Raw genomic sequence first — 27,728 nt, 5'->3', positions numbered from 1 at the left:
GTTCTGGTAGATGTTTTTTTACTATCACATATCCACATTCCCTTATGCTAAGCTACAAGTGGGTTAGGGCTCCACGAGATGAGGAAAACATGAAACTGCAGTGTTGTTGAATATTGTGATTACGACATTGATTCCTATTAAGCAAAATTTTCTAGACTCTGCTTCATCATTATGTCACTGGTGTTTTAGCATCTTTGTACCTAAGATCTGTATGAGGTTGGGACACAAAAGACTAAAAGTCCATCCAAATGGCCAAATCTATAGCTGAGTTGGAATCGTTGGCACCTTAGATAACAGCCTACCAAATGCAGAATCCATTGCAGATTTCTATTCAACATATTGTCTATCTCTGCAGTATATTATAGAAAATTCTTTACTCAGTTGTCAAAGTGGTTACAAAACATCTCAAAGGTTTGTACCTGAAAAAGTTGTGTACATAACAGCTTAAACTGCAAATGCATGAAATAATGAAGTAATGAAATAACCGGCCCCCTCAAGATCAACCGCTGGTCCCTAACTCTTACAGCATCAGCAGAAAATAATACAACTTTTCACACTTGTTTTTATGTAAATACAAAAGATACAAACACCCAGACAGGATGTTTGCATTTTCAATCTTGCAGTATTTAAAATGCCTGATGATCCAAAAACACTACCTGGCTAGATGACTTTCTTGTGGTATGCAGATCTGCAGAGAGGACATGTAGGTCTGCTATCTTCTGTAAAGGCCTCGAAGGCCTCTAAACAAGGTTGGTGGAACAGGTGGGAACATGACAACAGCACGGTGCGTCTAACTTGTTGATTGCTAGATCTGGCAGGTTCAGATGCCAGTTCAGTCTCACACACTGCAGTCAGACAGATGGGGCAGTCCCAGGTACCTCTGTGGATAACCTGTTTAAATTAAAGGAGAAGTCAGTTACATTTTAAGCTTCCTTTTGATTTATTAGCTAGTAGACGGGTCTTTGACTTTTACAGACTCATATTTTGAGAAAATAGTGATATACAGTGTAATACAGCGCCTTGCAAAATGCATATTCCATATTCTGTTACAACCACCAACGTATTTTGTTAGGATTTTATGTGATAGATCAACACTAAATAGCTTATAATTCAAGTCAAAAGGAATGGGATACATCGTTTACCAATACAAGCATTTGTATTCAGCCCCACTGTGTAAATTTTCTGTAAAACCAGCAAGTCTTATCAGCTATATCTTTCACTGCTTTGTGCATCTAGATGCAGACCATGTTTCCCTTATTTCTTTGCAAAAAAAAATCTCTAGCTAACTCAGGACTGCATGGAGAGCATCTGCCAACATTTATTTTCAAGTCTTACAACAGATTCCCAACTGGATCTAGGTCAAGACATTGAGTGGGACATTCTAACATATGAACATGCTTTGATTTAAACCATCCCATTAAATCTCTGGTTGTGTAATTAGGGTCGTTGTCTTGCTGGAGGATAAATCTCCCGTCCGGTCTCGGGTGCTTTGCAGCCTCCAAAAGACCTTCTTCTAAGATCGCCTTGAACTGAGCTTCATCTCCCTATCTACTCCGACCAGGTTTCCTATCCGCGCTGAAGAAAAGCAGCCCCACAACATGATCTTGCCACAACCATGTTATCCAGTGTTATCAGGTTGATGTGCAGTGGTTTTGCATGCAGGTCACAAAGTCTAAAAACAAAACCTCTGGTCTTCAGAAAACGGCTTGGTATTTATACTACTAAGATTAAATTGCACACAGATGTACGCTATTTACTCAATAGGTGCCTTCTGAAAGTCATCCGTTGCAGTGGATTTTATTTAGGGGTATCAGAGTAAAGGGGGGTGAATATAAATGCACGTCAGACCTCATTTTCTTTCCACTTCATAATCAAGCTCTATGTCTTAGTCCATCACAAACAAATCCTAAGGAAACACACAGGAGTTTGTGAAATGACAAACTCTAGAAAGGTTCAAGGGGGATAAACACTTTTGCAAGCAGAGTTGTGCCTATAAACCAGCACAGCCCCACCAATGATTAACCAGCGACAGCTTCCTGTATTTAGAGGCCAATGTGTCCTGCTGTTAAATGTTTCATAGCAAGCTGCACTCCAGTTAATAGAAAGGTGCAAGCTAAGTTGAAAGCACATTTAGCGTTTGAGGCTTCATGTCAAGGTTGAGCCACTCCTGCCTCATGCTGCCTCAACCTTTTCACACTAGATAAAGAAAAATAAAGACATCTTTTTTTTTTTGCACACACCCAGGTCCACTGAATGGAAAAACGGCACTGTTGGTAAAGAAAGCCCACAATGAAGCCTTAAGGAGCAACAACAAATCTTAACGTCTTTTCAGCTCTCCAGTGGCAGTCCAGGCTATGAATAAAAGTCTGCTGTGCATTATCAGACCTGCTTATGTTTTTAGTAAACAAAAGATTACTACTCCCACATATCCACATTCACATTGTAAAGTGAATGATCACATCTGTAGAGATCCGTAGTCTCTGTATAGCAGCTTTGATGCTCTCGTCCCATTACAAGCTTTAACATGTCAGGAGGAAGGCAAGGCTGGAAGGAGAATCAAACCAGGATTAGACCTTTTTATGGGTCTTGTTTGATGACCAACTGTGCCTTGTTTCCGACCTGGCTCTTCAGTCGCTCCCACTCGTTCTCCTGAGGTTCCGAGATGCCTTTTCTCTCCAGCTGTTCGAAGACTCGTCTGCTTGATGACAGCGAACGGTCGATATCACTCAGAAAAGCTTCCATGTCGGTGTGACAGTATCGGACAAAGCTGTCATTCAGTTCCGGCAACTAATTAGAAAAACCATTTTAATGGCACAAAGGATGTGAATGTTTCATTCAGATACACAATGGAGCGGTTTTCAGCGATGGGTAATTGTGAGTTTATTGTAATTGCTAAGGCACGCTGACAGGTTCTAGTTGTTAAACAGCCAGATCAATACTGTCATGTCTCCGACTAACGTGGAGAATTAATGGAAACCAGTAAAACAAAAAAGATATAGTGCTATTAAACATTTAAACAGAGCTCGCTGAGGGTTTTTCCTGTTTAATCACAAACACAAACATTGTTTTTTTGTCTGCGTTGTGCAGACCTAACTGCTCCAAAATAACATACATGCAGCGCTTTAAACTTTCCACATTTTGTCCCATTCCAAACACAAATTTCCATGTCTTTCATGTGATCGATCAGCACCAGGAAGCACATAATTTATACAAAGAAAAATTGGAAAAATTTGTATTGAGGTTCCTTTACTTGGATCATGCAACAAGTCATTTTCAGAAGTCAACTCACGAGTAAATAGCCCCCCCAAGTGTAATTTAAACCTAGTATAAATAAAGCTGTTTTGTGAAGGCCTAATAGGTTTGAGAAACATGTGGAGGAAGAAGGTGCTTTGGTCAGACGAGACCAAAAGTAAACTTTTAGGCTTTCATGCAAAAAAAAAAGGGAGCAAAGTACCTGGTTAGAGTCAATGGGAAGATCAGTGGAGCTAAATACAGGGACCTGTTAGAGGCTGCAAAGAACTTGAAATTAAGATGGAGGTTTACCTTCCAGCAGGACAATAACCTTAAACATACAGCCAGAGCTACAATGGGACGGTTTAGATCAAAGCATATTCATGTGTTAGAATGGCCCAGTCAAAGTCCTGACCTAACATTGAAACTACCGTTCGCTGTGACACTCTCCATCCACTCTGATGGAGCCATCAGTTTTATTTTGCACAGAAGAATGTGTTAACATTTTAATCTTTACATGTGCAAAGGAAGAGACGTTCCAAAAAATACTGTAATGGCAGCCAGAAGTTGTTCTGTACTGACTCAGGCAGGCTGAATACTATTCTACTCCACAATCTTCCGTTTTAAATTTTTTAAACATTTCGAACAACACTTATCGCATTCCTTCCTTTTCACAGTAATGCTCTACTTGGTGTTTGGCTCTCACATAAAATCACACTAAAATACTAAAAGGTTTGTGGTTGTAACGTCACAAAACATGGGAACATTCGTAATATTACATGTGCGAGGCACTTTTTGTTTTACAAATGAAAAAAAAGATACTGCCTTCTCTTATTTACAGTAACTGTTATCAGATTACATCAAAAACAATCAGAAACAACAAAAATGATTAGGGTGTCCGTGTTTGCACACAGGAACATCACATTTATTATTATCCTGGGATAATAATAATATTAATTGTCATTTGCAACTGCACAACTCAGAGCACGCTTGCACGAGCTGAACTTGTTTCCCTGTGACACACACGCAAATATTCACTCTTAAGCCTTAAATCACAGACACATCGGAATTGCTTTACAGCTAGGCTTTTATCACTAATTAAACAACTTTTAACCATTCGAATGGAGGGTTTTATGTCGCTGGCTGACTTTTTGACAGTCAGGGCAAACAGCTCAACCTGAGGTGAACTTTGTCTTGTTCCACATTAGATGTGGATGAGAGGGCACAGAAATGGGAAACCGGGGGTGGATCCAGAGGCGTTATCTCACTGCAATCCATCTATATGTCGGTACTGTCTCACTTAATGTGTTGACTTAGGGTCGGACCTCTGTAGCTGAGCAAAAATTGAAAGCTCTGTGTTGGAATAATCTGATAAGAATACTGACGCTGGCCTTATATTTTGGTGTTTTTTCCACTCTTCTCCCAGGGAACACCTGCGTCTTTATGATACAAAGATGTTTTATTGCCCTCTGCTATCACAAGGAAAGCTGAAAGAATAGGTGTCCCCGTCATACACAGGTCCCGGCTTAGCACTGACATGTCTGTTTGCATTACAGTCAGCTAAGCAAATAAGTCTTTCCCCTGAAAAATCACGTCAATCACACCTGTCGGCACTGTGTTGCGCTGCTCTTGAAGATCATCCTCCGTGTGACAAAAGATATGAAACGATCTAATGACCACCCACTACTCGACAACAGCTGAATCACACAAAAACAGTAGAAATTCACCTGCAGTATGCATCAACCTTTAATTTTCACTTTTCATCTTCAGATGTTTTGGCTTTCCTGTCCACTTTAGCTGACCAGCTGGAAAACTTTGTCTTAACTCTTAGTGCAGCAGGGAATACTTGGTTGGGGCTCCTTTTGCATGACTATTTCAAAGGTTCTCTTTGGGGTTCAGGTCAGGCCAATTTGCTGGCCAATCAAGCACAGTAACACTAAAGTCACTGAAGCAGCTGTTGGTGTCTTTGGCAGTGTGGGCAGGTGCAAAGTCCTGCTGGAAAATGAAATCAGCATCTCAATAAAGCTCATCAGCAGAAATGCTTTAAAATTCCCTGGTAGATGCGGAGTTAACTGTGGACTTTAGAAAACACAGTGGACCAACACCAGCAGATGACATGGCACCCCACATCACAACTGGCTGTGGAAACCTCACACTGGACTTCAAGCAATGAGGATTCTGTGCCTCTCCACTCTTCCTCCAGACCTTTGGACCTTGATTTCAAAATGAAAGCCACACTTTACTCCCATCATAAGAAGACTTTGGACCACTGAGTTACAGTCCAGCTTTTTTTCTCCCAGGTAAGACGCTTCTGGCATTGTCTCTGGTTCAGGAGTGGGCTGTCACGAGGTATGTAACATTTGTAGCCCATGTTTAGGATCGGTCTGTGCGTAGTAGCTTTTGATGGATTGACTCCAAACTGAATCCACTCCTTGTAAAGCTCTTTCAAAAACTTGAATGGGTTTTTGCTTGACAATCCTCTCAAAGCTAAAGTTATTCTTGCTGCTGGTGCACCTTTTCCCACCACACTTTTTCCTTCCACTCAACTTTCCATGAACATGCTTCGATACAGCACTCTGTGAACTTTCAGCTTCTCTTGCAATGACCTTTTAGTGGCTTACGGTCCTGGTGGAGGGTGACAGTTACTGCCTTCTGGACATCTGTAGAATCAGGAGTCATCCCTATGATTGTGTCGCGTACTGACTCAGACTGAAACCATTTAGGGGCTCCGGAAACCTTTGCTGGTGTTTTGAGTTAATTAACTGATTAGGATGTGACACCATGAGTTTCCAATATTTTACTTTTTCACAGTATTCAATTTTTCTGAAACACAGAATTTTGGGTTTTCATTATCTGTAAATTATAATCAAAATTACTAGAAATAAAAGCTAAAATATTTCAATCCAAGTGTATTGCATCTATACATGAGTTTCACTTTCCAAAAAAGATATTCTATTTTTTTAGCTGTACTATTGTCCCTAGAAAAAAAAAAAAACATAAAAATTGGTCAAAATTTTTGTCGACCTAAAAGAACACGTGGAATTTGGTATAGGCCTGGAAAAGCATGTTTGGTGCATCTCTACTCGAGTATAAAGAAGCAGACAACAGTGAATGACTCCTTTATCAGGATGTGAACTTGTACAGAGCCGTATGTGTTAGGTTGGAGTTAATTGGCTCAGTAAATGCTGCGTCTTTGTTTATGAGGCACATGAGGGAACGGTTTATGGATGAGATGTTGGAAACTGTCAGGGGACTGTGGGTAGGACACTCTGACCCTTGCCACATATTGGAAGTGTGGACCTCATGCATATGTCGATTTCCCCAATCAGCCTCTTTGAAGCAAAGCACTCTGTGTGATTACAACACTCCACACAGAATGAACTAGCTCCTGCTCTTCACTTGACATTGAACATCCATCTGTTGGAGCTTTGTCCATCATAAAGAGGTGTGAGTGGGTGTATTTTCAGAAGAAATAATTTCCCCTCCATTGAAAGTAGATAAATGATTGAGAGCAACGTTGACCGCTGTAGTCGTTCATTAAAGGTCTTAGTTTGGACAGGTTCACTAGGTGGCAATGTTCCCTTTTCATATGGGCTATCATGAAGCTTAAGACTCTAAAGCCAGGGGTCAAAGAGTTGTCTGCATTACTCCATCATATCCATTCTTTTGTGTATGAGAAACGTAAAATGCATAAAGCATCCAAACCTTTGAGTCTTTTTCTTCACCCCTTCACTGTCTTTCACCCTCAGCCTGTGCACACACTTGACATGCTTTGGTGAATTAAGGTAAAAATCAGCCCCAAACATGCACAGCAGAAAGGATCCTGTTGTGTTGACCGGAATGTCCAGGCTGTTTAAACTAAAACACAGAACTCGGTCCACATTGGTGAACAAAGTATATGATTTACATAGCATCAAAGGTGCGTTAGCGGTCAGAACAGATGAGAGTGTGTGCATTCAAAGGTTAGCACTGAGGTCAGTGAGTTCCTAAACCCCACACTTCTGCTTCAGAGATTCAAAATCTGTCACAGTTACTACTTAAATAACTAATAATGTTATTGGCCATCATAATAAAAAGTATAGATATTAAAGGTGAAAGTCTTGCAATGTGAGCTGATATCCAGTGTCGTTGACAAGTTTACATCCGCTCACTATGCGGGTGAATGCTACATTAATTATGAATTTAAACAGTTCTTTGTCAGGCTGGAATGTTTTATTGTGGATTTTCTGTGGCTTAAGTTTAACATACTGACAATAATATATACTCTACAAATATTTGCTCAAATGTCCCTAAACATGTTGCTGAGAAACACACTTTTGTTGCTATCAACAACCTCCTGGAATGTTTCTGGTTGAACGTTTTGGAAGTTTGGAAGTTTTGCTTTCAGAAATTTTGCAGCTAACTTAAGCATGTTGGTTTCCTGGCGCTGATTGTTTAAAGCTGACAGTGGTTGTTCTCGCAAAAATGCTACTCATGGGGAGCCTGTCTTTCTGCCCTCCCAACCAATCAAACGTAAATGACTGCCCCTATTATTAGCTGACAGGGGCCATCAACTCTTCATTGACTGGTCATGCAAAAAAGCAACAGAAAACATGTTCAAGAAGCAACTAACAGAAAAGACATTTTTATCTGGTCCTTGTGCACCTTCCGTTCTAATGCCCCCCAGGGCAATTGCCCATATGGCCCACATCAAAAACTGCCAATGCCTCTAAACATGCTTATTTTTTTTTTAGGCTAAATTGTTCAAACTTTGTCTTGTTGGAAATAACAATTTCCCCTACAATGGATTTGGCCGTTTCATGTGGGCAGGTGCGATCTTTAAAGGGTCTTAAATTTGTTGATTTTGGAGAAGGGGCATCTTTCTGGCACCCTTTCCGTCCATGTTAATGTTTCAACCCACTTTGGACAGGGACACTTCTGTTCCTGCAGTTTCTGTTTTATGACAGAGCTTAGCTTTATTAATTCCTAGGTTGTTCTGAAACAGCTTGACAAATTTCTTTCTATCTGTAGTTGATAATTTTATTTAGATGGTTGAAGCATTATTAGTATTCGGTTTTGCGACAGAACAAAGGCATCAAAACTGTGTTTGGAAGACAAAAATCAGGCTTCTGGAATAGTCCTTGAACACTGTAAACATTACCAATACTGTATGCTTTAAAATGATGGTTGCTGCAGTTTAGTACCAAACGTACCCTTTCCTCAAAGAACTTGCGTCTCAGCTTTTTGTCTTTGGTGAACTTGATATTCTGAACATTTTTACGAGCAACATAGCCCTGCCCCTATGCTTGAATCCTTAGCAGAAAAAAGAAAACAATCAAAAAATAAGCACATCAACAGTTAACATATTTAAAAATGTATGCTTAATGTCCCCTCCTACAAATGTTGGAATACAGGTGCTTATCAATAAACTAGAATATTATTGAAAAGTTCATTTATTTTAGTTAAACAGACTGATGTTTTCAAGCCTTTATTTCTGTTAATTATGAATTGTATTTCTGCTATATTCCCATTTACTGAGATGTACTCTTTTTATATCCTTTTTATATCCACATTTCACTTCAATTCAGTTCAGTTTTATTTATATAGCACCAATTCACAACACATGTTGTCTCAAGGCACTTCACAATAGTCAGGTACATACATTCCAATTAATCCTAACCATTGAACAGTGCAGAGTTAGTTATTTATTCAAATTGGATAAAATGTTTTTCTGTCTAAGGAAACCCAGCAGATTGCATCCAGTCAGTGACTTGCAGCATTCCCTCCTCCTGGATGAGCATGTAGAGACAGTGGACAGTCCCTGGTGTTGACTTTGCAGCAATCCCTCATACTGAGCATGCATGTAGCGACAGTGGAAAGGAAAAACTCCCTTTTAACAGGAAGAAACCTCCAGCAGAACCAGGCTCAGTATGAGCGGCCATCTGCCACAACTGACTGGGGTTTGAGAGAACAGAGCAGAGACACAAAGAGAACAAAGAAGCACTGATCCAGGAGTCCTTTCTAGGGGAAGGAAAAGTAAATGTTAATGGATGTAGCTCCTTTAGTCGTTTCACCTAGAGAGAAAGAACAGATAAACTCTGAGCCAGTTTTCAAGGTTAGAGTCTGAAAGAAAGCACATAGAGTTAGTCACAGTAAAAGCTCAGTCAATTGCCATATCTAGGAGAGAGAAAGGGTTAAATACTGAAAGACAGGGCTATGTGGATCATCGGTAGAGGGTGATCATTAAGTTGTTGCCAGCAGAAGCTCGGACTATGCCCCTCTCCAGAAAGGTGTCACAGGTAGACACAGAGTCAGGCCAGGTGTAGCTTCTAGGAAGAGAAAAGAATTGAAGTAACAAATGCATGGATTAGTTTTTTCAGCGTCACTCCTGGACAGGATATTTCTAATTTTGGCAATGTTCCGGAGATGAAAGAAGGAAATCCTAGAAACCAGTTTAATATGGGATTTAAATGACAAGTCCTGGTCAAAAATAACACCAAGGTTTTTTACTTTATTATCGGAGGTCAATTTAATGCCATCCAGGTTAAGTGATTGACTAAGCAGTTTCTTTTTTAAAAGACTCCGGTCCAAAGACGACAACCTCTGTCTTGTCTGAATTTAGAAGCAAAAAATTTAAAGTCATCCAAGTTTTTACGTCTTCAAGACATGCTTGTAGTCTATCTAACTGGTTGGGTTCATCAGGATTTATGGATAAGTAAAGCTGAGTATCATCAGCGTAACAGTGAAAATGTATCCCATGCTGCCTGATAATTTGACCTATTGGAAGCATATATATAGTAAAGAGAATTGGCCCAAGTACTGAACCCTGTGGTACTCCACAATTAACCCTGGAGTTTAAAGATGATTTATCATTTACATGAACAAACTGGAATCTGTCAGATAAAATTTAAACCAGCCTATCGCTGTTCCCCTGATCCCTACAGCATATTCCAGCCTTTTTAAGAGAATATTATGGTCGACTGTATCAAATGCAGCACTGAGATCTAAGAGGACAAGTACAGACACAAGTCCATTATCTGAGGCCGTAAGAATATCATTAGTGACTTTCAGCAGAGCTGTTTCAGTGCTATGATGAACTCTGAAGCCTGACTGAAACTCTTCAAACAGGTCATTGCTGTGTAAATGCTCACACATTTGATTAGCAACTATTTTCTCAAGAATTTGAGATAAGAATGGAAGATTGGATAGCCAGTTGGAGCCAATTGAGGTGGCTCGGGCATCTATACCGGATGCTTCCTGGACGCCTTCCTCGGGAGGTGTTCCAGGCACATCCCACGGGGAGGAGGTCCAGGGGACGGCCCAGGACACGCTGGAGGGACTATGTCTCCCGGCTGGCCTGGGAACGCCTTGGGCTCCCCCCGGAGGAGCTGGAGGAGGTGTCTGAGAAGAGGGACATCTGGGCGTCTCTGCTGAGTCTGCTGTCTCCGCGACCCGGTCCCGGATAAAGCGGAAGATGACGAGTACGAGGAAGATTGGATATAGATCTGTAATTTTTTAAGTCATCTCAATCAAGCGAAGGTTTCTTAAGTAAAGGTTTAATAACAGCTAACTTAAAAGCCTGTGGTACATATTCATTTACTAAAGATAGATTAATCATATCTAAAATGGGGCTGGTAATCAGAGGGAACACTTCCTTAAATAATTTGGTTGGGATTGGGTCTAACATACGAGTTGAAGGTTTAGATGAAGCTAATATTTCTGATAACTCAGGAAACTCCACAGGATCAAAACAATCCAAACACAAATCAGGTTCTGCAGTTATTTCCGATGTTGTCTCACTTGCTGAGGATGAAGTAATCATCTTCGGGAGTATGTCAAAGATTTTATTTTTAATAGAATACATTTTATTTAAGAAGAATCCCATAAAGTCATGACTGCTAAGAGCTAAGGGAATGGATGGCTCAACAGAGCTATGACTATGTGTAAGTTTAGTAGCTGTACTAAAGAGAAACCTATGATTATTCTTGTTCTCTTCTATTAATGATGAGAAATAAGCTGTTCTAGCTTGGCGAAGTGTCTTTTTATACAACAGTAGGCTATTTTTCCAGATTAAGTAGGAATCCTCTAGGTGTGTAGAGCGCCATTTTCTCTCCAATTTACTAACATTGTGCTTTAAAGTATGCAGATCTAAATTAAACCAAGGAGCCTCCCTCATATGAATGATTACCTTCTTTTTCAACGAGGCAAAAACATTTGTTTTTGTTCCATGTATGGATCAATGCAGGATACAAAGACCAGACAGAAAACGAGTAGACCGATTAGGTTGGATTTGACTGGGCTATTCATACACATGGATATGCTTAAATCAAAATCATTCCGTTGTAGCTCTGACTGTAGGTCGGAGATGCCCATGTCCAGAGGACTCCCGTTCTTCAACTTTCCTTCAGCATTCCTTCTCAAACACACCTGAATCAAATGGCTGAATTAAATCCTCAGCATGTTATTCGGCTCTGCAGAGGGCTGGTAGGTCATTCATTTGATTCAGGTGTTTTGGAGAAGTGATCGCCTAAACATTCCAGGATAGTTGCTCTCAAAGACTGGAGTTGGGCAACAGCTGTAGGTTAACCTCTACCTCAGTGTCAAGTCTTTTATTAACTCTTATTGGTTTTCTTCCAGGATTATCCTAGTTGAAGTATAATCTACCTTACATTTCACAATTATGTGCTACTTTCTAATTTGTGGATCATATAAGATTCCAATAAAATACAACTGTAATGTGAAAAATGTGGACGAGTTTAACAGGTATTAGTACTGAGCACTAGATAAAGTCCTGTCCCTGCGGTCGCTGATATGGTATCAATAATTATATTGGTATGTATCGTGTTTACCTGGAAGCACATTGATGTCTGAAAAGTTGAGCAGCATCATGAATTAAACACGTTTCATAATGCTCCCTTCTGCACATCGGACAACTCTTCCTTCCAGAGTACCTCTCAAAGGCCTGCAGACATTTTCTGTGGAAAACATGGGAGCAAGACAGCAACACCTGGTCGAGGACAGAAAAGACATGTGCAGTAAAAATTAAGAAGAAACAGTGCAACGGCTCCCAAATTTTACAATTATTCAACTGACAAGAGGAGGCTTGTTTAGTTGTAAAGATTTTGTGCAAGGAAAACCCTCAGCACAGCACACACACATAAATGCTTGTACCGATATGATGTCTGTCTCTAGCCTTCAGTGCTACAGGCCAATAAGACTGAAGGAGTCAGTATGACCCCCTGTGGGCCACATAGGACCCAGACTATCGCCTCCTCATACCTTTGAGAGAGAGCCTTTTAATCGCCTGAAAGGAGACGGCCAAAGCCATGGAGCTTGGTACACAAACCAGTTTACTCAGACCTCTTGAGTGCAAAGGGGAGGCATATTGATTTCCCATTGTTTTTGGCCTGACCAACACACTCTATCACCAGTGAAAGGGCTCCCCGTTGTGCACAATTTCCAAGACCCTTCGACAAGCCATTAAATTATGGAGAAATGTTGAGTCTCTCTTGCTGTAAAAAGGAGTTTCACTTAGATATTAAGCATATAAAAATAAGTAATGAAAAAATACCCTCTAATTTTAATCCAATATCTTTATTGCAAAAACTATGTTTTTTTTTATTATGTGTTGAAACAAAGAAAGTTGATAACTTGGTGAATATCCTAGCCTGTGACCCTGATTCATAACAACTGCTATTGTAAGCAGTTTTAACAATCACATCAGTGAAGTGTAAGACTGTAACACAATTGCATTGTCACAGTTTAAAGGCTTGCAGGAAAATGCCAACTCAAGATTCTCTCTTGTCACTTTCCCTTGTTAGCAGGCTCTAATTTACTTCTTTTTTGCCCTGAGTCAAACTAATATTTACATGTGCATCTATGGCAACTGTGCTTTGTGAGGCTGGCTATTCTCGTCCCACATTCTTGAGGAGATTGGCATCTTTAAAAGGGGATCAGAAAGGTGTAAAAGACAGAATGACCCTGACAGTAACACACTGATTGCAACATCATTGTGTCACAGTTGAGTTCCAAGGCAATATGGGTAAATTTGTACAGTTGTCCACACAGATTAGAACATACAAGAACAGTGGGGGAGAGGGTGACTAAGGAAAACTCTTGTGTGTGTTGCTGTTTGTGCGCAAAGAAACACAGCTTTCCCTGAAAACAGACGCAGAAAATAAAGGGGTAAAATAAAAGATTTATCAGAAGCTACTGTGTTGGAGAATACCTGAGCCTGAAGGCGAAAGTCCTCCCTGCATATTGCACATGGCTTAGCTGATTCCTCCTGCAGTATAGACCTCATCTTAACCTGGGTCCATTCATCCTCTGTCAATCTTTCTGCAGGTGAGGCCACCAAACCCAACTTCTGAGCTATAAACAATTAGAAAATTTCTGATTATGCATTCATTAATCACATAAAGATGAGACATTATAAATATATTTTAACATTTCAGTACATTTAGCACCTTGCAAAAGTATTCCCACCCCTTCAAGTTTTCCACATTGTGTCATGTTATGTGCAACTTTGCACTGCTCTATCAGATAAACCCCCAATGAAATACACTGAAGTGTGTGGTTGTGATGTAAAGAACGCATGTACTGTGTCAAATACGTCCTTTTTCAGTACTGACATTAAGAGCAGTCATGTCTTTCAATAATGTTGGCAAACCTAAACTCATTTTACACAGTTAAGGTATATTGATACATATATATTGTCTTACTATTAACATTTCTATATGTTTTTTCCGGAAAACTGTAGAGTTAACGGGTGTTTTCTATCTAACCAATTAAATAACACAGAGATAGGACAGTTACGTCCATGGTTAGAAGCATCTGACAAAGAACTCAAATTAACACCAAACACATTATTAACAGTTAATTATATCAAACCTGCTTACTCAGAGAGTTAATTAACAAAATGTAGACAAAATTAGTTCCAAACCTCTTGTATCTCCATATTAAATATTTCGGTGGTTACTAGGTTACCTACTGCGTCACCGCCAGTAGACATGGTGGCACTGCTTCTGATTGGCTGAGCTGAGACGTGAGGTTGTCGCGTTTCAACATAAAAACGTCGAATAATATATATTTAGTGGTTTCCATAAAACGTTATTAAACCATATATCGTCCTTTATCATATGCATGCCAGGTGTTTTAGGAGCCAGCAAATATATCACAAATTATTCGTGAGTTCTGTTTCTCCATAGTATAAGACGATACAAAATCGCCGTCACCTAGATCTGACGTAACTGCTTCTGATTAGCTGAGGTGAAAGGTCGGGGTGTTGTTTTTAAAAGTAATATAATTTCATAGTATAAAAACAAAACAGTAGTAATAGGCCTAAGAATTATATAATTTCAACCATAATCTTTAGTCTTATAATAAACAGAAACAATAGCAAACAATAATATTTATTTTTTTCTATTTTTATGCTTGTTCAATTCATAATTTTAAAGACATTGCTCTTTCTACTTCTTCTAACTTACTTTTGGGATTTGGATATTTTTTTACAACTCCTGCCTGACTTGTTTGAAGAGCTCCTTGGTCTTCGTGGTGTGATGCCACCAGCTTAGTGGTGTTGCAGCCTCTGGTGCCTTTCAGACATGGTGTTTATACTGACAAATCACGTGACATTTAGATTGCACACAGGTGGACTTCATTTCACTAATTATGAAACTTTTGAAGGTAATTGGTCGTACAAGAACTTTTAAGGGGCTTCATAGCAAAGGGGGTGGATACATATTCACACGTCAATATCAGTTTCTTCTTTTTATTAATTTTCATTTCACTTCACCAAATTAGACTATTTTGTGCAGATCCAACACATAAAATAACATTAACAACATTCAAATGACAAGTTGGAATGGAGAAAAATAGGTAAAAAGCCAAGGGGATGAATACTTTTGCAAGCTGCTATAGTCTGTGTGCCCAGATGACTCACTGAGCTGTCGTCAGAGCAGGCACTGAACAAAGCGAAGCTGCTCATACCTGTGCAGTGAGCTAAGGGATCCCTCCCAGGTTGCCCTTAGACAAAAAGCCACACAGATAAGAATACAATACAAAATTTGTGTACCTGATGAAAGTTAACTTTGTTTCTCACATTTAGTTTGGTTGTGTGAATGACTTTTTAAATGTTCTGCAGCCATGATTGACTTTGATGGGATCAGTCAGAATCTGCGTAAACAGATAGCCAAGGAGAGGGCTAACAGTGAGGCCTGTCAATCTGTTGAGTCTTCTAAGAAAACAAAGGGAAGACCAAGCTCTGGGAGAGTAGGAAACTCCTGAGCTTCTCAAGAGGCTGCGGCATTCTTGAGATTAGGGCTAGAAAAATGCAGACCACTGCCGTTAAAGCCCCAAACAAAAGATTGGAGCAATTTATTAGCTAAGAATTCAAGCTCAGGGCTCAATCAAAGGTCCGTGATCCACATTACCAGACCTGGAGCTTTGGTTTGTTGTTTTAAAGTAAATAATCACGCTTAAAAGATATGGCAAAGATGGGGCTCAAGTCCACCAGAAAGCCCACATTCTTTCAACTGTCATCAGAATGGATTTTAGGGACATTGTTTGTCTTTTTGTCTGGGAGTAATGTTTTAAAGAGCTTTTTATTTAACTTTCTTCCCCCCACACCTCTTTACCCTTTCAGTGGTATTTTTGAAATGACAACTAACTTTAACATGCAAAAAACTGGTGAGCTGAGCCAGGATTTCAAGTTAAATGTGTAAGGGGAAGTTACCTGCCAAATATGCACAGAGGTCACTGCCTTGAACTTCTTCACATTGTATAATTCAATTCAATTCAGTTTAATTTATATAGCGCCAATTCACAACACATGTCGTCAATTCAATCGAATCATTCAGATTTCAAGTCAATATACATACATTCCAATAAATCCTAACTATCAAACAGTGCCGTCGAATTTAGTTTATTATTCAAAGTGGTTAAAAGGTTTTCTATCTAAGGAAACCAAGCAGATTGCATTGAGTCAGTGACTTGCAGCATTCACTCCTCCTGGATGAGCATGTAGAGACAGCAGACAGTCGCTTGCATTGACTTAGCAGCAATCCCTCATACTGAGCATGCATGTAAACACCTTAAACTTCACTATATCTTATAGGGATTTTATTTGATAGACGAAGAGCAAGTACTGCATAACCATGAAGTGGAATGAAAAGGATACATGTTTTTTCATGTTTCTTCAGAAACAAAATCTGAAACTCCGAAGTCAGAAGTCACCTAATCAGTACATAGGGCACCTACAGGGGTTGGACAATGAAACTGAAACACCTGGTTTTAGACCACATTAATTTATTAGTATGGTGTAGGGCCTCCTTTTGCTGCCAATACAGCATCAATTCGTCTTGGGAATGACATATACAAGTCCTGCACAGTGGTCCCAGGGATTTTAATCCATTCTTGTTGCAGGATAGTGGCCAGGTAACCATGTGATACTGGTGGAGGAAAATGTTTCCTGACTCGCTCCTCCAAAACACCCCAAAGTGGCTCAATAATATTTAGATCTGGTGACTGTGCAGGCCATGGGAGATGTTCAACTTCACTTTCATGTTCATCAAACCAATCTTTCACCAGTCTTGCTGTGTGTATTGGTGCACCGCCTTCAGGATACAATGTTTGAACCATTGGATGCACATGGTCCTCAAGAATGGTTCGGTAGTCCTTGGCAGTGACGCGCCCATCTAGCATAAATGTTGCTACCCCCATGCTTCACTCTGGGCATGCAACAGTCTTGGTGGTACGCTTCTTTTGGGCTTCTCCACACCGTAACTCTACCGGATGTGGGGAAAACAGTAAAGGTGGACTCATCAGAGAACAATACATGTTTCACATTGTCCACAGCCCAAGATTTGCGCTCCTTGCACCATTGAAACCGACGTTTGGCATTGGCATGAGTGACCAAAGGTTTGGCTATAGCAGCCCGGCCGTGTATATTGACCCTGTGGAGCTCCCGACAGACAGTTCTGGTGGAAACAGGAGAGTTGAGGTGCACATTTAATTCTGCCGTGATTTGGGCAGCCGTGGTTGTATGTTTTTTGGATACAATCCGGGTTAGCACCCGAACATCCCTTTCAGGCAGCTTCCTCTTGCGTCCACAGTTAATCCTGTTGGATGTGGTTCGTCCTTCTTGGTGGTATGCTGACATTACCTTGGATACCGTGGCTCTTGATACATCACAAAGACTTGCTGTCTTTAGCAAGACGTGCACCAACAAATTGTCCTCTTTTGAACTCTGGTATGTCACCCATAATGTTTGCATTTCAATATTTTCAGCAAAACTGTGCTCTTATCCTGCTAACTGAACCTTCACACTCTGCTCTTACTGGTGCAATATGCAATCAATGAAGACTGGCTACCAGGCTGGTCCAATTTAGCCATGAAACTTCCCACACTAAAATGACAGGTGTTTCAGTTTCATTGTCCAATCCCTGTATGTGTAAATGTAATCTCAGTAGAAATAGAGCTTTTCTGTGAATGGTTGGAGATTTTTTAGACAGTATTAGAGATCAAACAGCATCAAGGAACACACCAGACAGGTCGGGGATAAAGTTATGGGGAAGTATAAAGCAGTGTTAGGTTTAAGTCTAAGCAGGGTTAGGTCTAGGTCTAAGGTGGGAGAATCTGTTAAGATTACAACATTTAGCCACTATTAGCATTTCAAAAATCTGACCTTAATGAAAGAAGCCACTGTTGAATGACAGGCATCATAAGTCCTATTTGCAGTTTGCCACAAGCCCTGTGGTGGAAATAGCCAACATTTTAGTGTAAAATGGATTAAGTTAAATGTAGGGCCGTCCTGGAAGACAACCTGTTTAAAACTGCAAAAGAGAAGAGTAAAAGTTCACCTACCTATTGAACTATTTCAGCTATTTTGCAAAGAAAATGCTCTAATCATTCAGGCTGTTGGAATTATGAATCTAAGGATATTATTTAATATTAATATTTTAATATTTTATCAAATACTATTTCAGTCTGTTAAGGGTTGTCCTGTGAATACCAGCCCAGTAAGGCGATGGTATTAGGACAAAATAGAAAGGTGTGAGACGAGCTCTGACATTATTGAACAGCATAAACTCTGCACACACATGGAATGAATTCACACAATTTCTTAAAATACAAGAATTTATTAACAAAAATAAGTCAACTCAAGTCAAACATATTTCAATCAACAAACTCTTTACTATGCTAAAACAATCCAACTAAACTACCAAGCAGAATTAAAGAATAGGGAAGACTAATAGGCTATGTACAATATTAACAAGTTGATTAAAGATGATTGGAAATTATGACCAAAAGAGTGATGCAACATTACCATGCAATGTTTATGTTTGAGAACCAAGGATTATCTTGAAGGATCTGGAAATGAAGTTAAGTTAGTCTTGGAACTAACTTAGGCAATAATCAGCAAACGTTTAGACAACCATTCACAATGCAAGATCAGATAAAGTATTATTTTAATAAAATTATGTTTTAAATAATGATCTGCTGAATAAAACCAACCTTCTGGATGACCATTTCTCAAAAGTGTCTAATTAGCTGCCTTTATTTATTGAAATAATATTTTAAGAAATATTATTAAGGGAATATTTTGGAAAAGAGACATATCTTTAAGGGAAAAATGGGGCTTAATGGTGTTTACTTAGTTATCAAATCTAGTAAATGATGTTCAGGGACTATTATTCACTAGCTTGAAAACTAACAACCTTTCTGTTAAATATTCTTTAGTAGCAAGCACGTGTTCTTACCGGTTAGCAGTTGAGCTAACAAAAGAAGCTAATAGCTTAGCACCAGAATCAACACATACCTTTAAAATACCATTAATAAAAGGGTTAAAATGCATAAGCGCGGACGGCGCGTTATGATCAATCTTCTGTTTAAAATCACCCTTCAAGTAAAGTTTGTCTTAACTTTAAAAACACACAAAGAACACAACCTGAACACGTGTGCTGCAGATAGCCTGCTAGCACCAAGATAGCCAAGTTTCACACAAACAAACCAAACTTCATAAAATGACAAACGTTCAGATCATTTCATCTTAAATCTGTCTCTGCCCAAAACACTTAACCTCATGAACCGTGGTGAGGAAACATTGTCCAAGGGCGAAGTTTGAAGAAATTATCCACAGTCAACAAGCGGTTAGCTCGGTAGCTTCGCACTGAACAAAAGGGTTAGCTCTGGAGCTGTAGCTGAGCGGCCCATCCTGTCCGCTCCTACAGGGCTCGGAGAGAAAGTCAAGCAATGCTTGTACCTTAATTACCCCTGTTCATGAATGAAAATACCAGATACACAGACAGTATTTCATTCGTACTTATCTTTGCATATGATCGATGATACTCTTGGATCCAGTTAGAAGAGTTTATGTCTGTTTGCCAGCAAAGAGACATCAGCGCGCTAGGCCTCCCCTGACCGGTCCCACTAGAGGGACTTTCCACACAAATTTCCGGGTGTGGAAAGAGGTCGGCTTGTTGGAGAGGGGTGCTCTTATTCAGACAGAGGCATCATGGGAAGTCCGCTGTTACCCCCGATTCCTAAGTTGTGCCGGAAGTAGGTTAATGCAGTTTATTTTGAAAAGTTCCAGAAGAGTTCGTACTGGAGTTTAATGTTGAAATCCATGGCTGTGGATCCCAACAAGGCTCTAGATATGAACAGCTGATAGAGACCCACAAAAAACAAAATGTGCTTCCTACAAAGTATTAAAAGTATGCAAATGCACGACATGTTTATGATTTTTGTCAAAGAAAAAGTGTCTCTCGTTTCACTTTAAAATGAGAAAATACCAAATAAAATAAATAGTTCAACGGGTTGAGGTGGCCACTGCAAGTCTTTAAAATTCAATTACTGATCACAAATTTACTGTATCAAGTCAAATCACACTGCAGAAAACTGCTCTGTGTCCTTATATTGTACATTTTCTATACATTGCATTGTTGTCAAATGAATGATTGCCGTGAGATATAGATGAGAAAGGGCAGCCCACAATGCTTAATTAACAATTATGTCAGCCAGTGAGATGACCAGGAGACCAATCACTTTGATAGAAGACAGTAGAGGGGAACGGAAATCAAATTATTTTATGGCTTGACCCGTAATGCTTCCCTAACATGACTTTAATCACTCTGTGGTGCACAGGAGTCCCCCATGGCCATCTGGGAGCGGACCAGTTAGAGGGGGACAGCAAGGCTTTACTATCTTGCTGTCATGTCCTGCATCATTGCTGAGTAAGTAAGCTATAAAAGAACACAGCCATCATTATAGCCATATGGTTGCTTCTTGGGGAGATGGAACTTCTAATGATTAGACATGTCCTTTGTAAATGAAATACAAATCACCCCAGGCTTTTGGTTTTACTTCATTTACTAAGTGCTACATTACCTCATACTTTGGACCTAACAATGGATTTCCTATAAATCTCCAGGTGGTTGAAATGATAAAGGGGCTCACATATCACTAGATGTGCCAGTGCTTATTAGCACTTGAGAAGTTATTGATCGAAGATTTTGATTACTGTCCACTTGTGGCATTCAGAGGCCCATTGAGGCTCCCCCTGTTCAACTGGCTGCTCAATTACCTGCAGTTTATGCTGACTGCCAGCCTGGGCTCTGGCAATGCTACAGCACTGCAGTGCCCTGATGCCCGGAAAAACAGCAACTCTTCCCATTTCTAGACTCTTGTGTATTATTTAGGCATAAATATGTCTAAAGCAGAGAAGTGAAGGAATTAAGAAAAATGTTTACGGTGTGGCTCAGGACCAAGAAGGAAATATGTTGGATAATTGTAGGTTTATAAGTTGGCAAATTTACTTGAAATAGTACAACCCCTGGCAAAAAGTATGGAATCACTACATTTTATTTAATAGCTAAACCATCTGGCTTGATAAAATGTACCAAACAAATAAATGACATTGTTGTCATTTTTTTCATTTATCATGTAGAGGAAACATCACGGAATCACTCGAAACTGAAGAAATAATTCTGGATCTTGAACCAAAGAGAATCACAATTAGTATTTTTTGCCAATCCTCAAACTTTTATGACACCTTGAATTCTTTGAAGTACAGACTTCACTAATAAACAACAAAGGTTCATCTTGAGCAACAGGTTCCAGCATTCTTGCTTTATAGCTGACAGGTCAGCTTTGCAAAAATGGAATCTTGTCATTTACCTAGTTATTTTTATTTTTATTTTGCCATAAAATTTAAATCAGATTAACATCCAGAAAGTTTTCTGAGCAGGTCTTTGAGCTGATCTGCCTTTTCTGTGTCATGGTGGTAGATTCTGTGACCCATACACAAGGAGACACAGAGTAAGTAAAAGGAAACCAACCAGTAGAGTTAGATTACTGCAGCAAAGTTGGACAATCTGGCACCCCTAAGAAGTATCACTGCGGTTTGACTCAGGCCTGGAGGCTGAGATGGCCATGGATAAAAGTTCTTTTAGTGTCTGGCGGCAAACAATTTCTGTGTTGATCTGGCTATACAGCATGTTTTGGGCAACTGTCCCAAATAATGCCAATAATTTTCAGTTTAGCGGTAGAAGAAACTAATAGATATTTTATATAAATGTCCTAGTGGAGTGTTTGATGCCATACCTCTAAAAAGATTCCCAGGGCGTTTGGATGAGAAACAGACTCACAGCATCACAGATCCTTCACAATAATTAAGAGTGGCCATGATGAGCCTTTCCACCACTCATCCATAGTTAATTGTTAGAACAATATGGAGATATTGTTGCGGAAAAGCTGACTCTCATCCCATGTTAGCACAACATTCCAGTGAAAGTCCCAGTAGTGTTTAGCAAACTCTGCGTGTTTATGTTTGTGATGCTGGACAGAAAATCCTTCTCCTGGCAAACTGCACAAACAACTGGTTTATATGTAGATGACATCTAATGGTTGTTATAGAGACTTGTTGACCTCAAGATGCCCCTCTTTGCTGCAATTCTCTAAAAGTGAGCTTAGGAGATTTCATTAACCCACCTAGACATTACCGTCACTATATGTGTTTGGAAAGATAAACTTTGGTCCTTGTTCAGATCTCTTTGTCACACAATTGCTTTGAATGTTTTATTTATTGCCCTGACTGTAGATATGAGCAGTTTTAGAAGAGTAGCTATTTTCTTGCACACCTTACATGAACATGTTTTCTTGTCTTTCCTATTTGAAGTTAAGCAGCTAAGAGAAAAGGGAAATCTGTATTATGTCAGATTTATACTCCAGAGACACAGGAAGTCATTTATTACTATTTAAAAGAGACTGTATACTGGTAAAAATGTATTTGTTGCTTTAAATAGTTCTTATGTTTTACCTTTTTTGTAATACTTAAATGTTTCAGATCATCCAACTAATATTTATCCAACAAATATTTATCCAAAGTGTGAAATAGTACCTGCTTCTAAACCTTATAAGTGACTGTGCCACCCTTGGCAGTGTCAACTGCCATCAGGTGTTTGTGATAAGTGTCATTCAGTCTTTTACAGCACTGAGGACGAGTTTTGGCCCATTTGGGATTTTCTCCTAGAAAGCAGAAGTAATGGTTCCTTCAGTTAGATCAAGGTGTCAGGGTCCTGACGCAGCAAAACAGCTCCTAACCTTTACAAAATGTAATGGGACAAACACCTTCCAAAAATTTCCACTTTTGTCTCATCAGTCCACAGAATATTTTTCCAAACGTTTTGGGGATCATTAAGATTTTTTCTTTTAGCAATTTTGTGGCCGCCTTTGTGTTCTTTTTGGAAGGCAAAAGTTTTGACCCTGGTCCTCTAACATGGATGCAGTGTTGTATAAATGTATACATTTATTATGGCATTATACATAAGCATTGCTAAAGTAATTGTTACAATTTTTTAATAACTTAAATCCTTTGACTAACTTGAATACTTTTAAACGCTGATGAAAAAGAAAAGTGCATTTTGCATACATAACAGCAAAATTACAGTAAACACAGTCAACAAAAAACTTTCTTTAAACTATGTTTAAAAGAAAAGAAATACATTTTACATTTTTCCAATATTTTCCCCACATACTGCAACTCATTCTCACGCTGTCTCGCCACTTATTTCTCTGTCACTCTGGGCTCTGGCGTGAGTGTGTTTGGGGTGTGCAGAGTCAACTCAGGCGGGTGTGATAAGGACAAAGGACAAACTACCTACCACTCATATTTTGCTTTATTGTGGGGAGCTGGGAGATAATCAAGGGTTGTCACTCGAAAAGAAAGCCAAGCCCACAACCCCCGAGTCACAAGATTTGCAAGCGACTTTAGAGAAAAACAAGCCCAAAGTTGCTTATAAAAAGTGTGCTTGGCAACATTGCGTGGATGCTGTTTTTTTCCCCGGTTTCACTTACCTAACTGATGCAAGGGATGCCTGCAGTGTTGTTGTTGTTGTTGTTTTCTGACCTCCTGGGTGAGTTGTTAATGCGTGCTTGGGGTAATGTTGGTAGTCCGACAATACCAGGGAAGGTTCTGTCATTAAATTTCTTTAGATCAGGACAGGATGTGTTACTTTTTGAAATTGTTCAGCCTACTTCATGTCATCAGACAGGTTCTATTTAAGTTATTTATTGATTCTATTGATATGGGACTAATCAGGCCTGGGTTTGGCAAGTAAAAATTCTCACAAAAAATAAAATTTATCACAGTTACTTCAAGGTTCGGCAACAACATTTCACATAGAAACAGCTTGGTTTGAATTAATTTTTAATAAATTAAATCACAAAAACTGCTTTTTTATGTACTGAGGATATCTTTGTCTAATATTAAAATTTCTTTTATAAACAAATAAACAAACAAAGCAGGAACAGAATAAATCTTTAAGGGGCAAATACTTTTTACAACACTGTATTTTGGTAGTAGGTCAAACTTTTTACCATTTTCTTAAGGGCAATGCCATTGAAAATACTTTAAAAGCCAAACATTACACACACTTATGTACACACAACCTAAATTGATACAATGGAAGTTAAAAGTATCCCTATAATTATCAGAGATTGCTGGCAAAGAGAGAGTTGAGAATTACTTACTTAATGACCCCAAAAACAAAATAGTATAATTTTGCTTTAGTTTTGGCTGAGCTCAACAAACAGAGATGATTTTAACGTAATGTGCTGCTGCAGGAATCAGTTATTTCTGGCATGGCTGTGCGGCCATCTTTCTCCATAATGGACAATAATTGAGCAGAATCCATCACTATAGCTGGAAATAGACCACCATAATGGCCATAAATTGTGGCCTGTGAGGGTACTGAGAATCCAATCACCCCCGTTGTGCCTGTGAGGCATTGCATCTGTCCATTCCTTTTTTGTCCTTACATTTGACACCATGCTGATTACATACAATGCACACACAGTTGAGTCAAATCATACCCTTGAAGCTCACAAGACAATCACCTGACTTTTATGGATCCTTAATGGTGCAACGCATGCCTGTAATTCTGGAGGAAAGAAGGTTATAAGTGGAAAACTCAGCAGTTGCCCAATATAATGTTATGGTCCATTAATAGTTTTTTGATAATATTCCTAACATCTACACATTAAAGTGTGTACTCAATGAACTGGAAACACAGAGCAGTGTTCTTAGCAGCTCCCAGCTGTGGAACATTTGAGACCCATTCATCAACCTCTTTGTCAAAGGGTAGCAACTGTAAACATACTTAAATTATTTCATTTTCTTTTTTTAAAGGAGCACCTGAATTAAATAAGGAGGGCCACTGGAGACTTTTGTTAATTATTTTTTTCAAAAACTACACCATAAATCACAAGCAGCAGCTATTTCATCTGACTGAGCTGGTGCACAGAGCTTGGAAGTTTGCCTGTGCTGCTGTGGGGAATGTGTTTGTGGTGAGTCTCGTAAATGCCAAGCTCTTTTGAGCAATAAGAATAAATATCACAACCTCTCTCTAGATTTACCACATAATTGGGGACTTTCCCCACTGTCTCCTCCCGGCTACTTTATACGCACCAAAATGGATTCATATCAAGATATATATATATACATGAGCACTGTATTTAATCCCTTCTGGTTATGTTATGTCTTTTAGCACTAAAAAAGTGATTCCCAAACTACTCTACACTGAAAACGTAGCATTCAAAATGTCCCATGTCCTGTGTCAGATCTTTGCCATGTTTTCCCTATATTTTTTTTAAAGACATGACATTCAGGTACAGTTCACCTGCTAAAGCGTGTTTTTAGACCTTACTCTTCTTTTTTCCTCCACTTGTTCACAGTTATCAGTTTTGTAACTCTGGAAGAACATCAGAAAGAAGGACAGCTATGGCTGTCTTTAATTTAAACATCTTCAGCATAATACAACATTTGGTGACAGAATGACTTGTCTAAATTTTCTAATGCTTCTTTAAAGGAGTGTTTAATTGTAACATACAGTGGCTTGTAAAAGTATCAAGTATTCCTTGAACTTTTACACATATTGTCACATTACAACCACAAATATAAATATATTTTATTTGAATTCTATGTGAAACACCAACACAAAGTGGTTTACAATTGTGAAGTGAAAAGAAAATTATACATGATTTAAAACCTTTTTTACAAATAAAAAACTGAAAAGTATTCATCCCCCTTTAGCTGAGTGCAACCAATTGCCTTCAGAAGTTGCCTGATGATTGCTAATAACTAAATCAAGTCCACCTGTGTTTAATCTAATCTCAATATAAATACAGTTGCACTGTGACGGCCTCAGATGTTGGTTAAGAGAATATTGGGGAGCAAACAGCATCATAAAGTCCAAGGAACAAACCAGACAGGTCAGGGATAAAGTTGTGGAGAAGTTTTGAACATCTCACAGAGCACTGTTCAATCCTTTATCTGGAAATGGAAAGAGTATGACACAACTGTAAACCTACCAAGACAAGGTCGTCCACCTACACTTACAGGACGAACAAGGAGAGCACTGATCAGAGATGCAGCTAAGAGGGCCATGGTGACTCTGGATGAACTTCAAAGATCCACAGCTCAGGTGGGGGAATCTGTTCGCAGCACAACTATTAGTCGTGCACTGCACAAATGTGGCCTTTTTGGAAGAGTGGCAAGAAGAAAGCCATTGTTAAAAGAAAACCATAAGGAGTCCTGTTTGCAGTTTGCCTGAAGCCATATTGGAACACAGCAAACGTGTGGAAGAAGGTGCTTTGGTCAGACGAGACCAAAATTGAACTTTTTGGCCAAAATGCAAAAGGCTACGTGCGGCGGAGAACTAACACTGCACATCACTCTGAACACACCATCCCCACCGTCACCTATGGTGGCAGCAGCATCATGCTCTTGGTATGCTTTTTTTCAGCAGGGACAGGGAAGATGGTCAGAGTTGATGAGAAGATGGACGGAGCCAAACACAGGGCAATCCTGGAAGAAAACCAGTTGGAGTCTGCAAAAGACTTAAGACTGGGGTGAAGGTTCACCTTACAGTAGGACAACGACCCTAAACATAAAGCCAGGGTTACAATGGAATGGTTTAAAACAAAACATATTCATGTGTTAGAATGGCCCAGTCAAAGTCCAGACCTTAACCCAATCGAGAATATGTAGCAAGATCTGAAAACTGCTGTACACAAATGCCCTCCATCTAATCTGACTGAGCTTGAGCTTGCAAAAAAGAATGGGCAAACATTTCAGTCACTAAATGTGCAAAGCTGGTAGAGACATACCCTGAAAGACTTGAAGCTGTAATTGCTGCAAAAAGTGGTTCCACGAAGTATTGATTCAGGGGGCCTGAATACTTTTGCACAATGTCCTTTTCAGTTTTTTATTTGTAAAAAAAAAAAAAAGAAATCGTGTATAATTTTCTTTCCACTTCAGAATTGTAAACCAATTCCAATAAAATATGTTTATGTTTGTGGTTGTATTGTGACAATATGTGTAAAAGTTCAAGAGGTATGAATATTTTAACAAGCCGATGTATAATGTAGTGTGTTGCTCATCAAACAGTGCAGTGTAACAGTGTTCATAGCCCCTTGAATTGTTGCAATTCATTTAAATTAAGTCCGGTTTGTTCACAACAAATGTCATTTGAGGCACTTTGCAAAAAAATAAAAATCATCCACTGACTTGCAGCAATCACTCCTCTTGAATGAACACATAGTTCCAGTGGACCATTGGTTGCACTGAGTCGTTAACCTTGCAGCAATCCCTCATACTGAGTATGCATGTAGTGACAGTGGAAAGGAAATCTCCCCTTTAACAGGAAGAAAACACCCGCAAAACATGTCTCAGTATAAACGACCATCTCCTTCGACTGATTGGGGGTCCAAGAAGACAGAGACAACACACAAAAAACACAGCAGCTCCTTCAGTGGCTTTATCTTGGAGAGCAAAATAGCTAAACTTATAAACTCTGAGCCAGTTGTAAAATCTATAGGATGAAAAACAATACCTGCATTCTCAGCAATAGCTCCTTCAGTTGTTTTGTCTAGGAGAGAAACTGGGTTAAACGCAGAAGAAGAGGACAAATTGTATTCTCTGCATAAAGAGGATATGAACTTCTTGGCAGCAAAAGCCTGTG

General features: G+C 39.3%; 1 protein-coding gene across 1 annotated transcript; it reads right to left on the bottom strand.

Annotated features, from left to right (window-relative positions):
- Positions 1 to 660: 660 nt before the first annotated feature.
- Positions 661 to 14,221, bottom strand: rnf32 (ring finger protein 32). Its single transcript, XM_047350589.1, is given in 6 exon segments — positions 661 to 891; positions 2,620 to 2,787; positions 8,424 to 8,523; positions 12,060 to 12,217; positions 13,439 to 13,581; positions 14,197 to 14,221. Coding segments are annotated over 6 exon segments (825 nt in total).
- Positions 14,222 to 27,728: the final 13,507 nt, after the last annotated feature.

Source organism: Girardinichthys multiradiatus, chromosome 21 (genome assembly GCF_021462225.1).
Source record: "Girardinichthys multiradiatus isolate DD_20200921_A chromosome 21, DD_fGirMul_XY1, whole genome shotgun sequence".
NCBI lineage: Eukaryota > Metazoa > Chordata > Actinopteri > Cyprinodontiformes > Goodeidae > Girardinichthys > Girardinichthys multiradiatus.
Note: the sequence above shows the minus strand (reverse complement) of the source record. Positions and strands in the feature narration are given on the sequence as shown.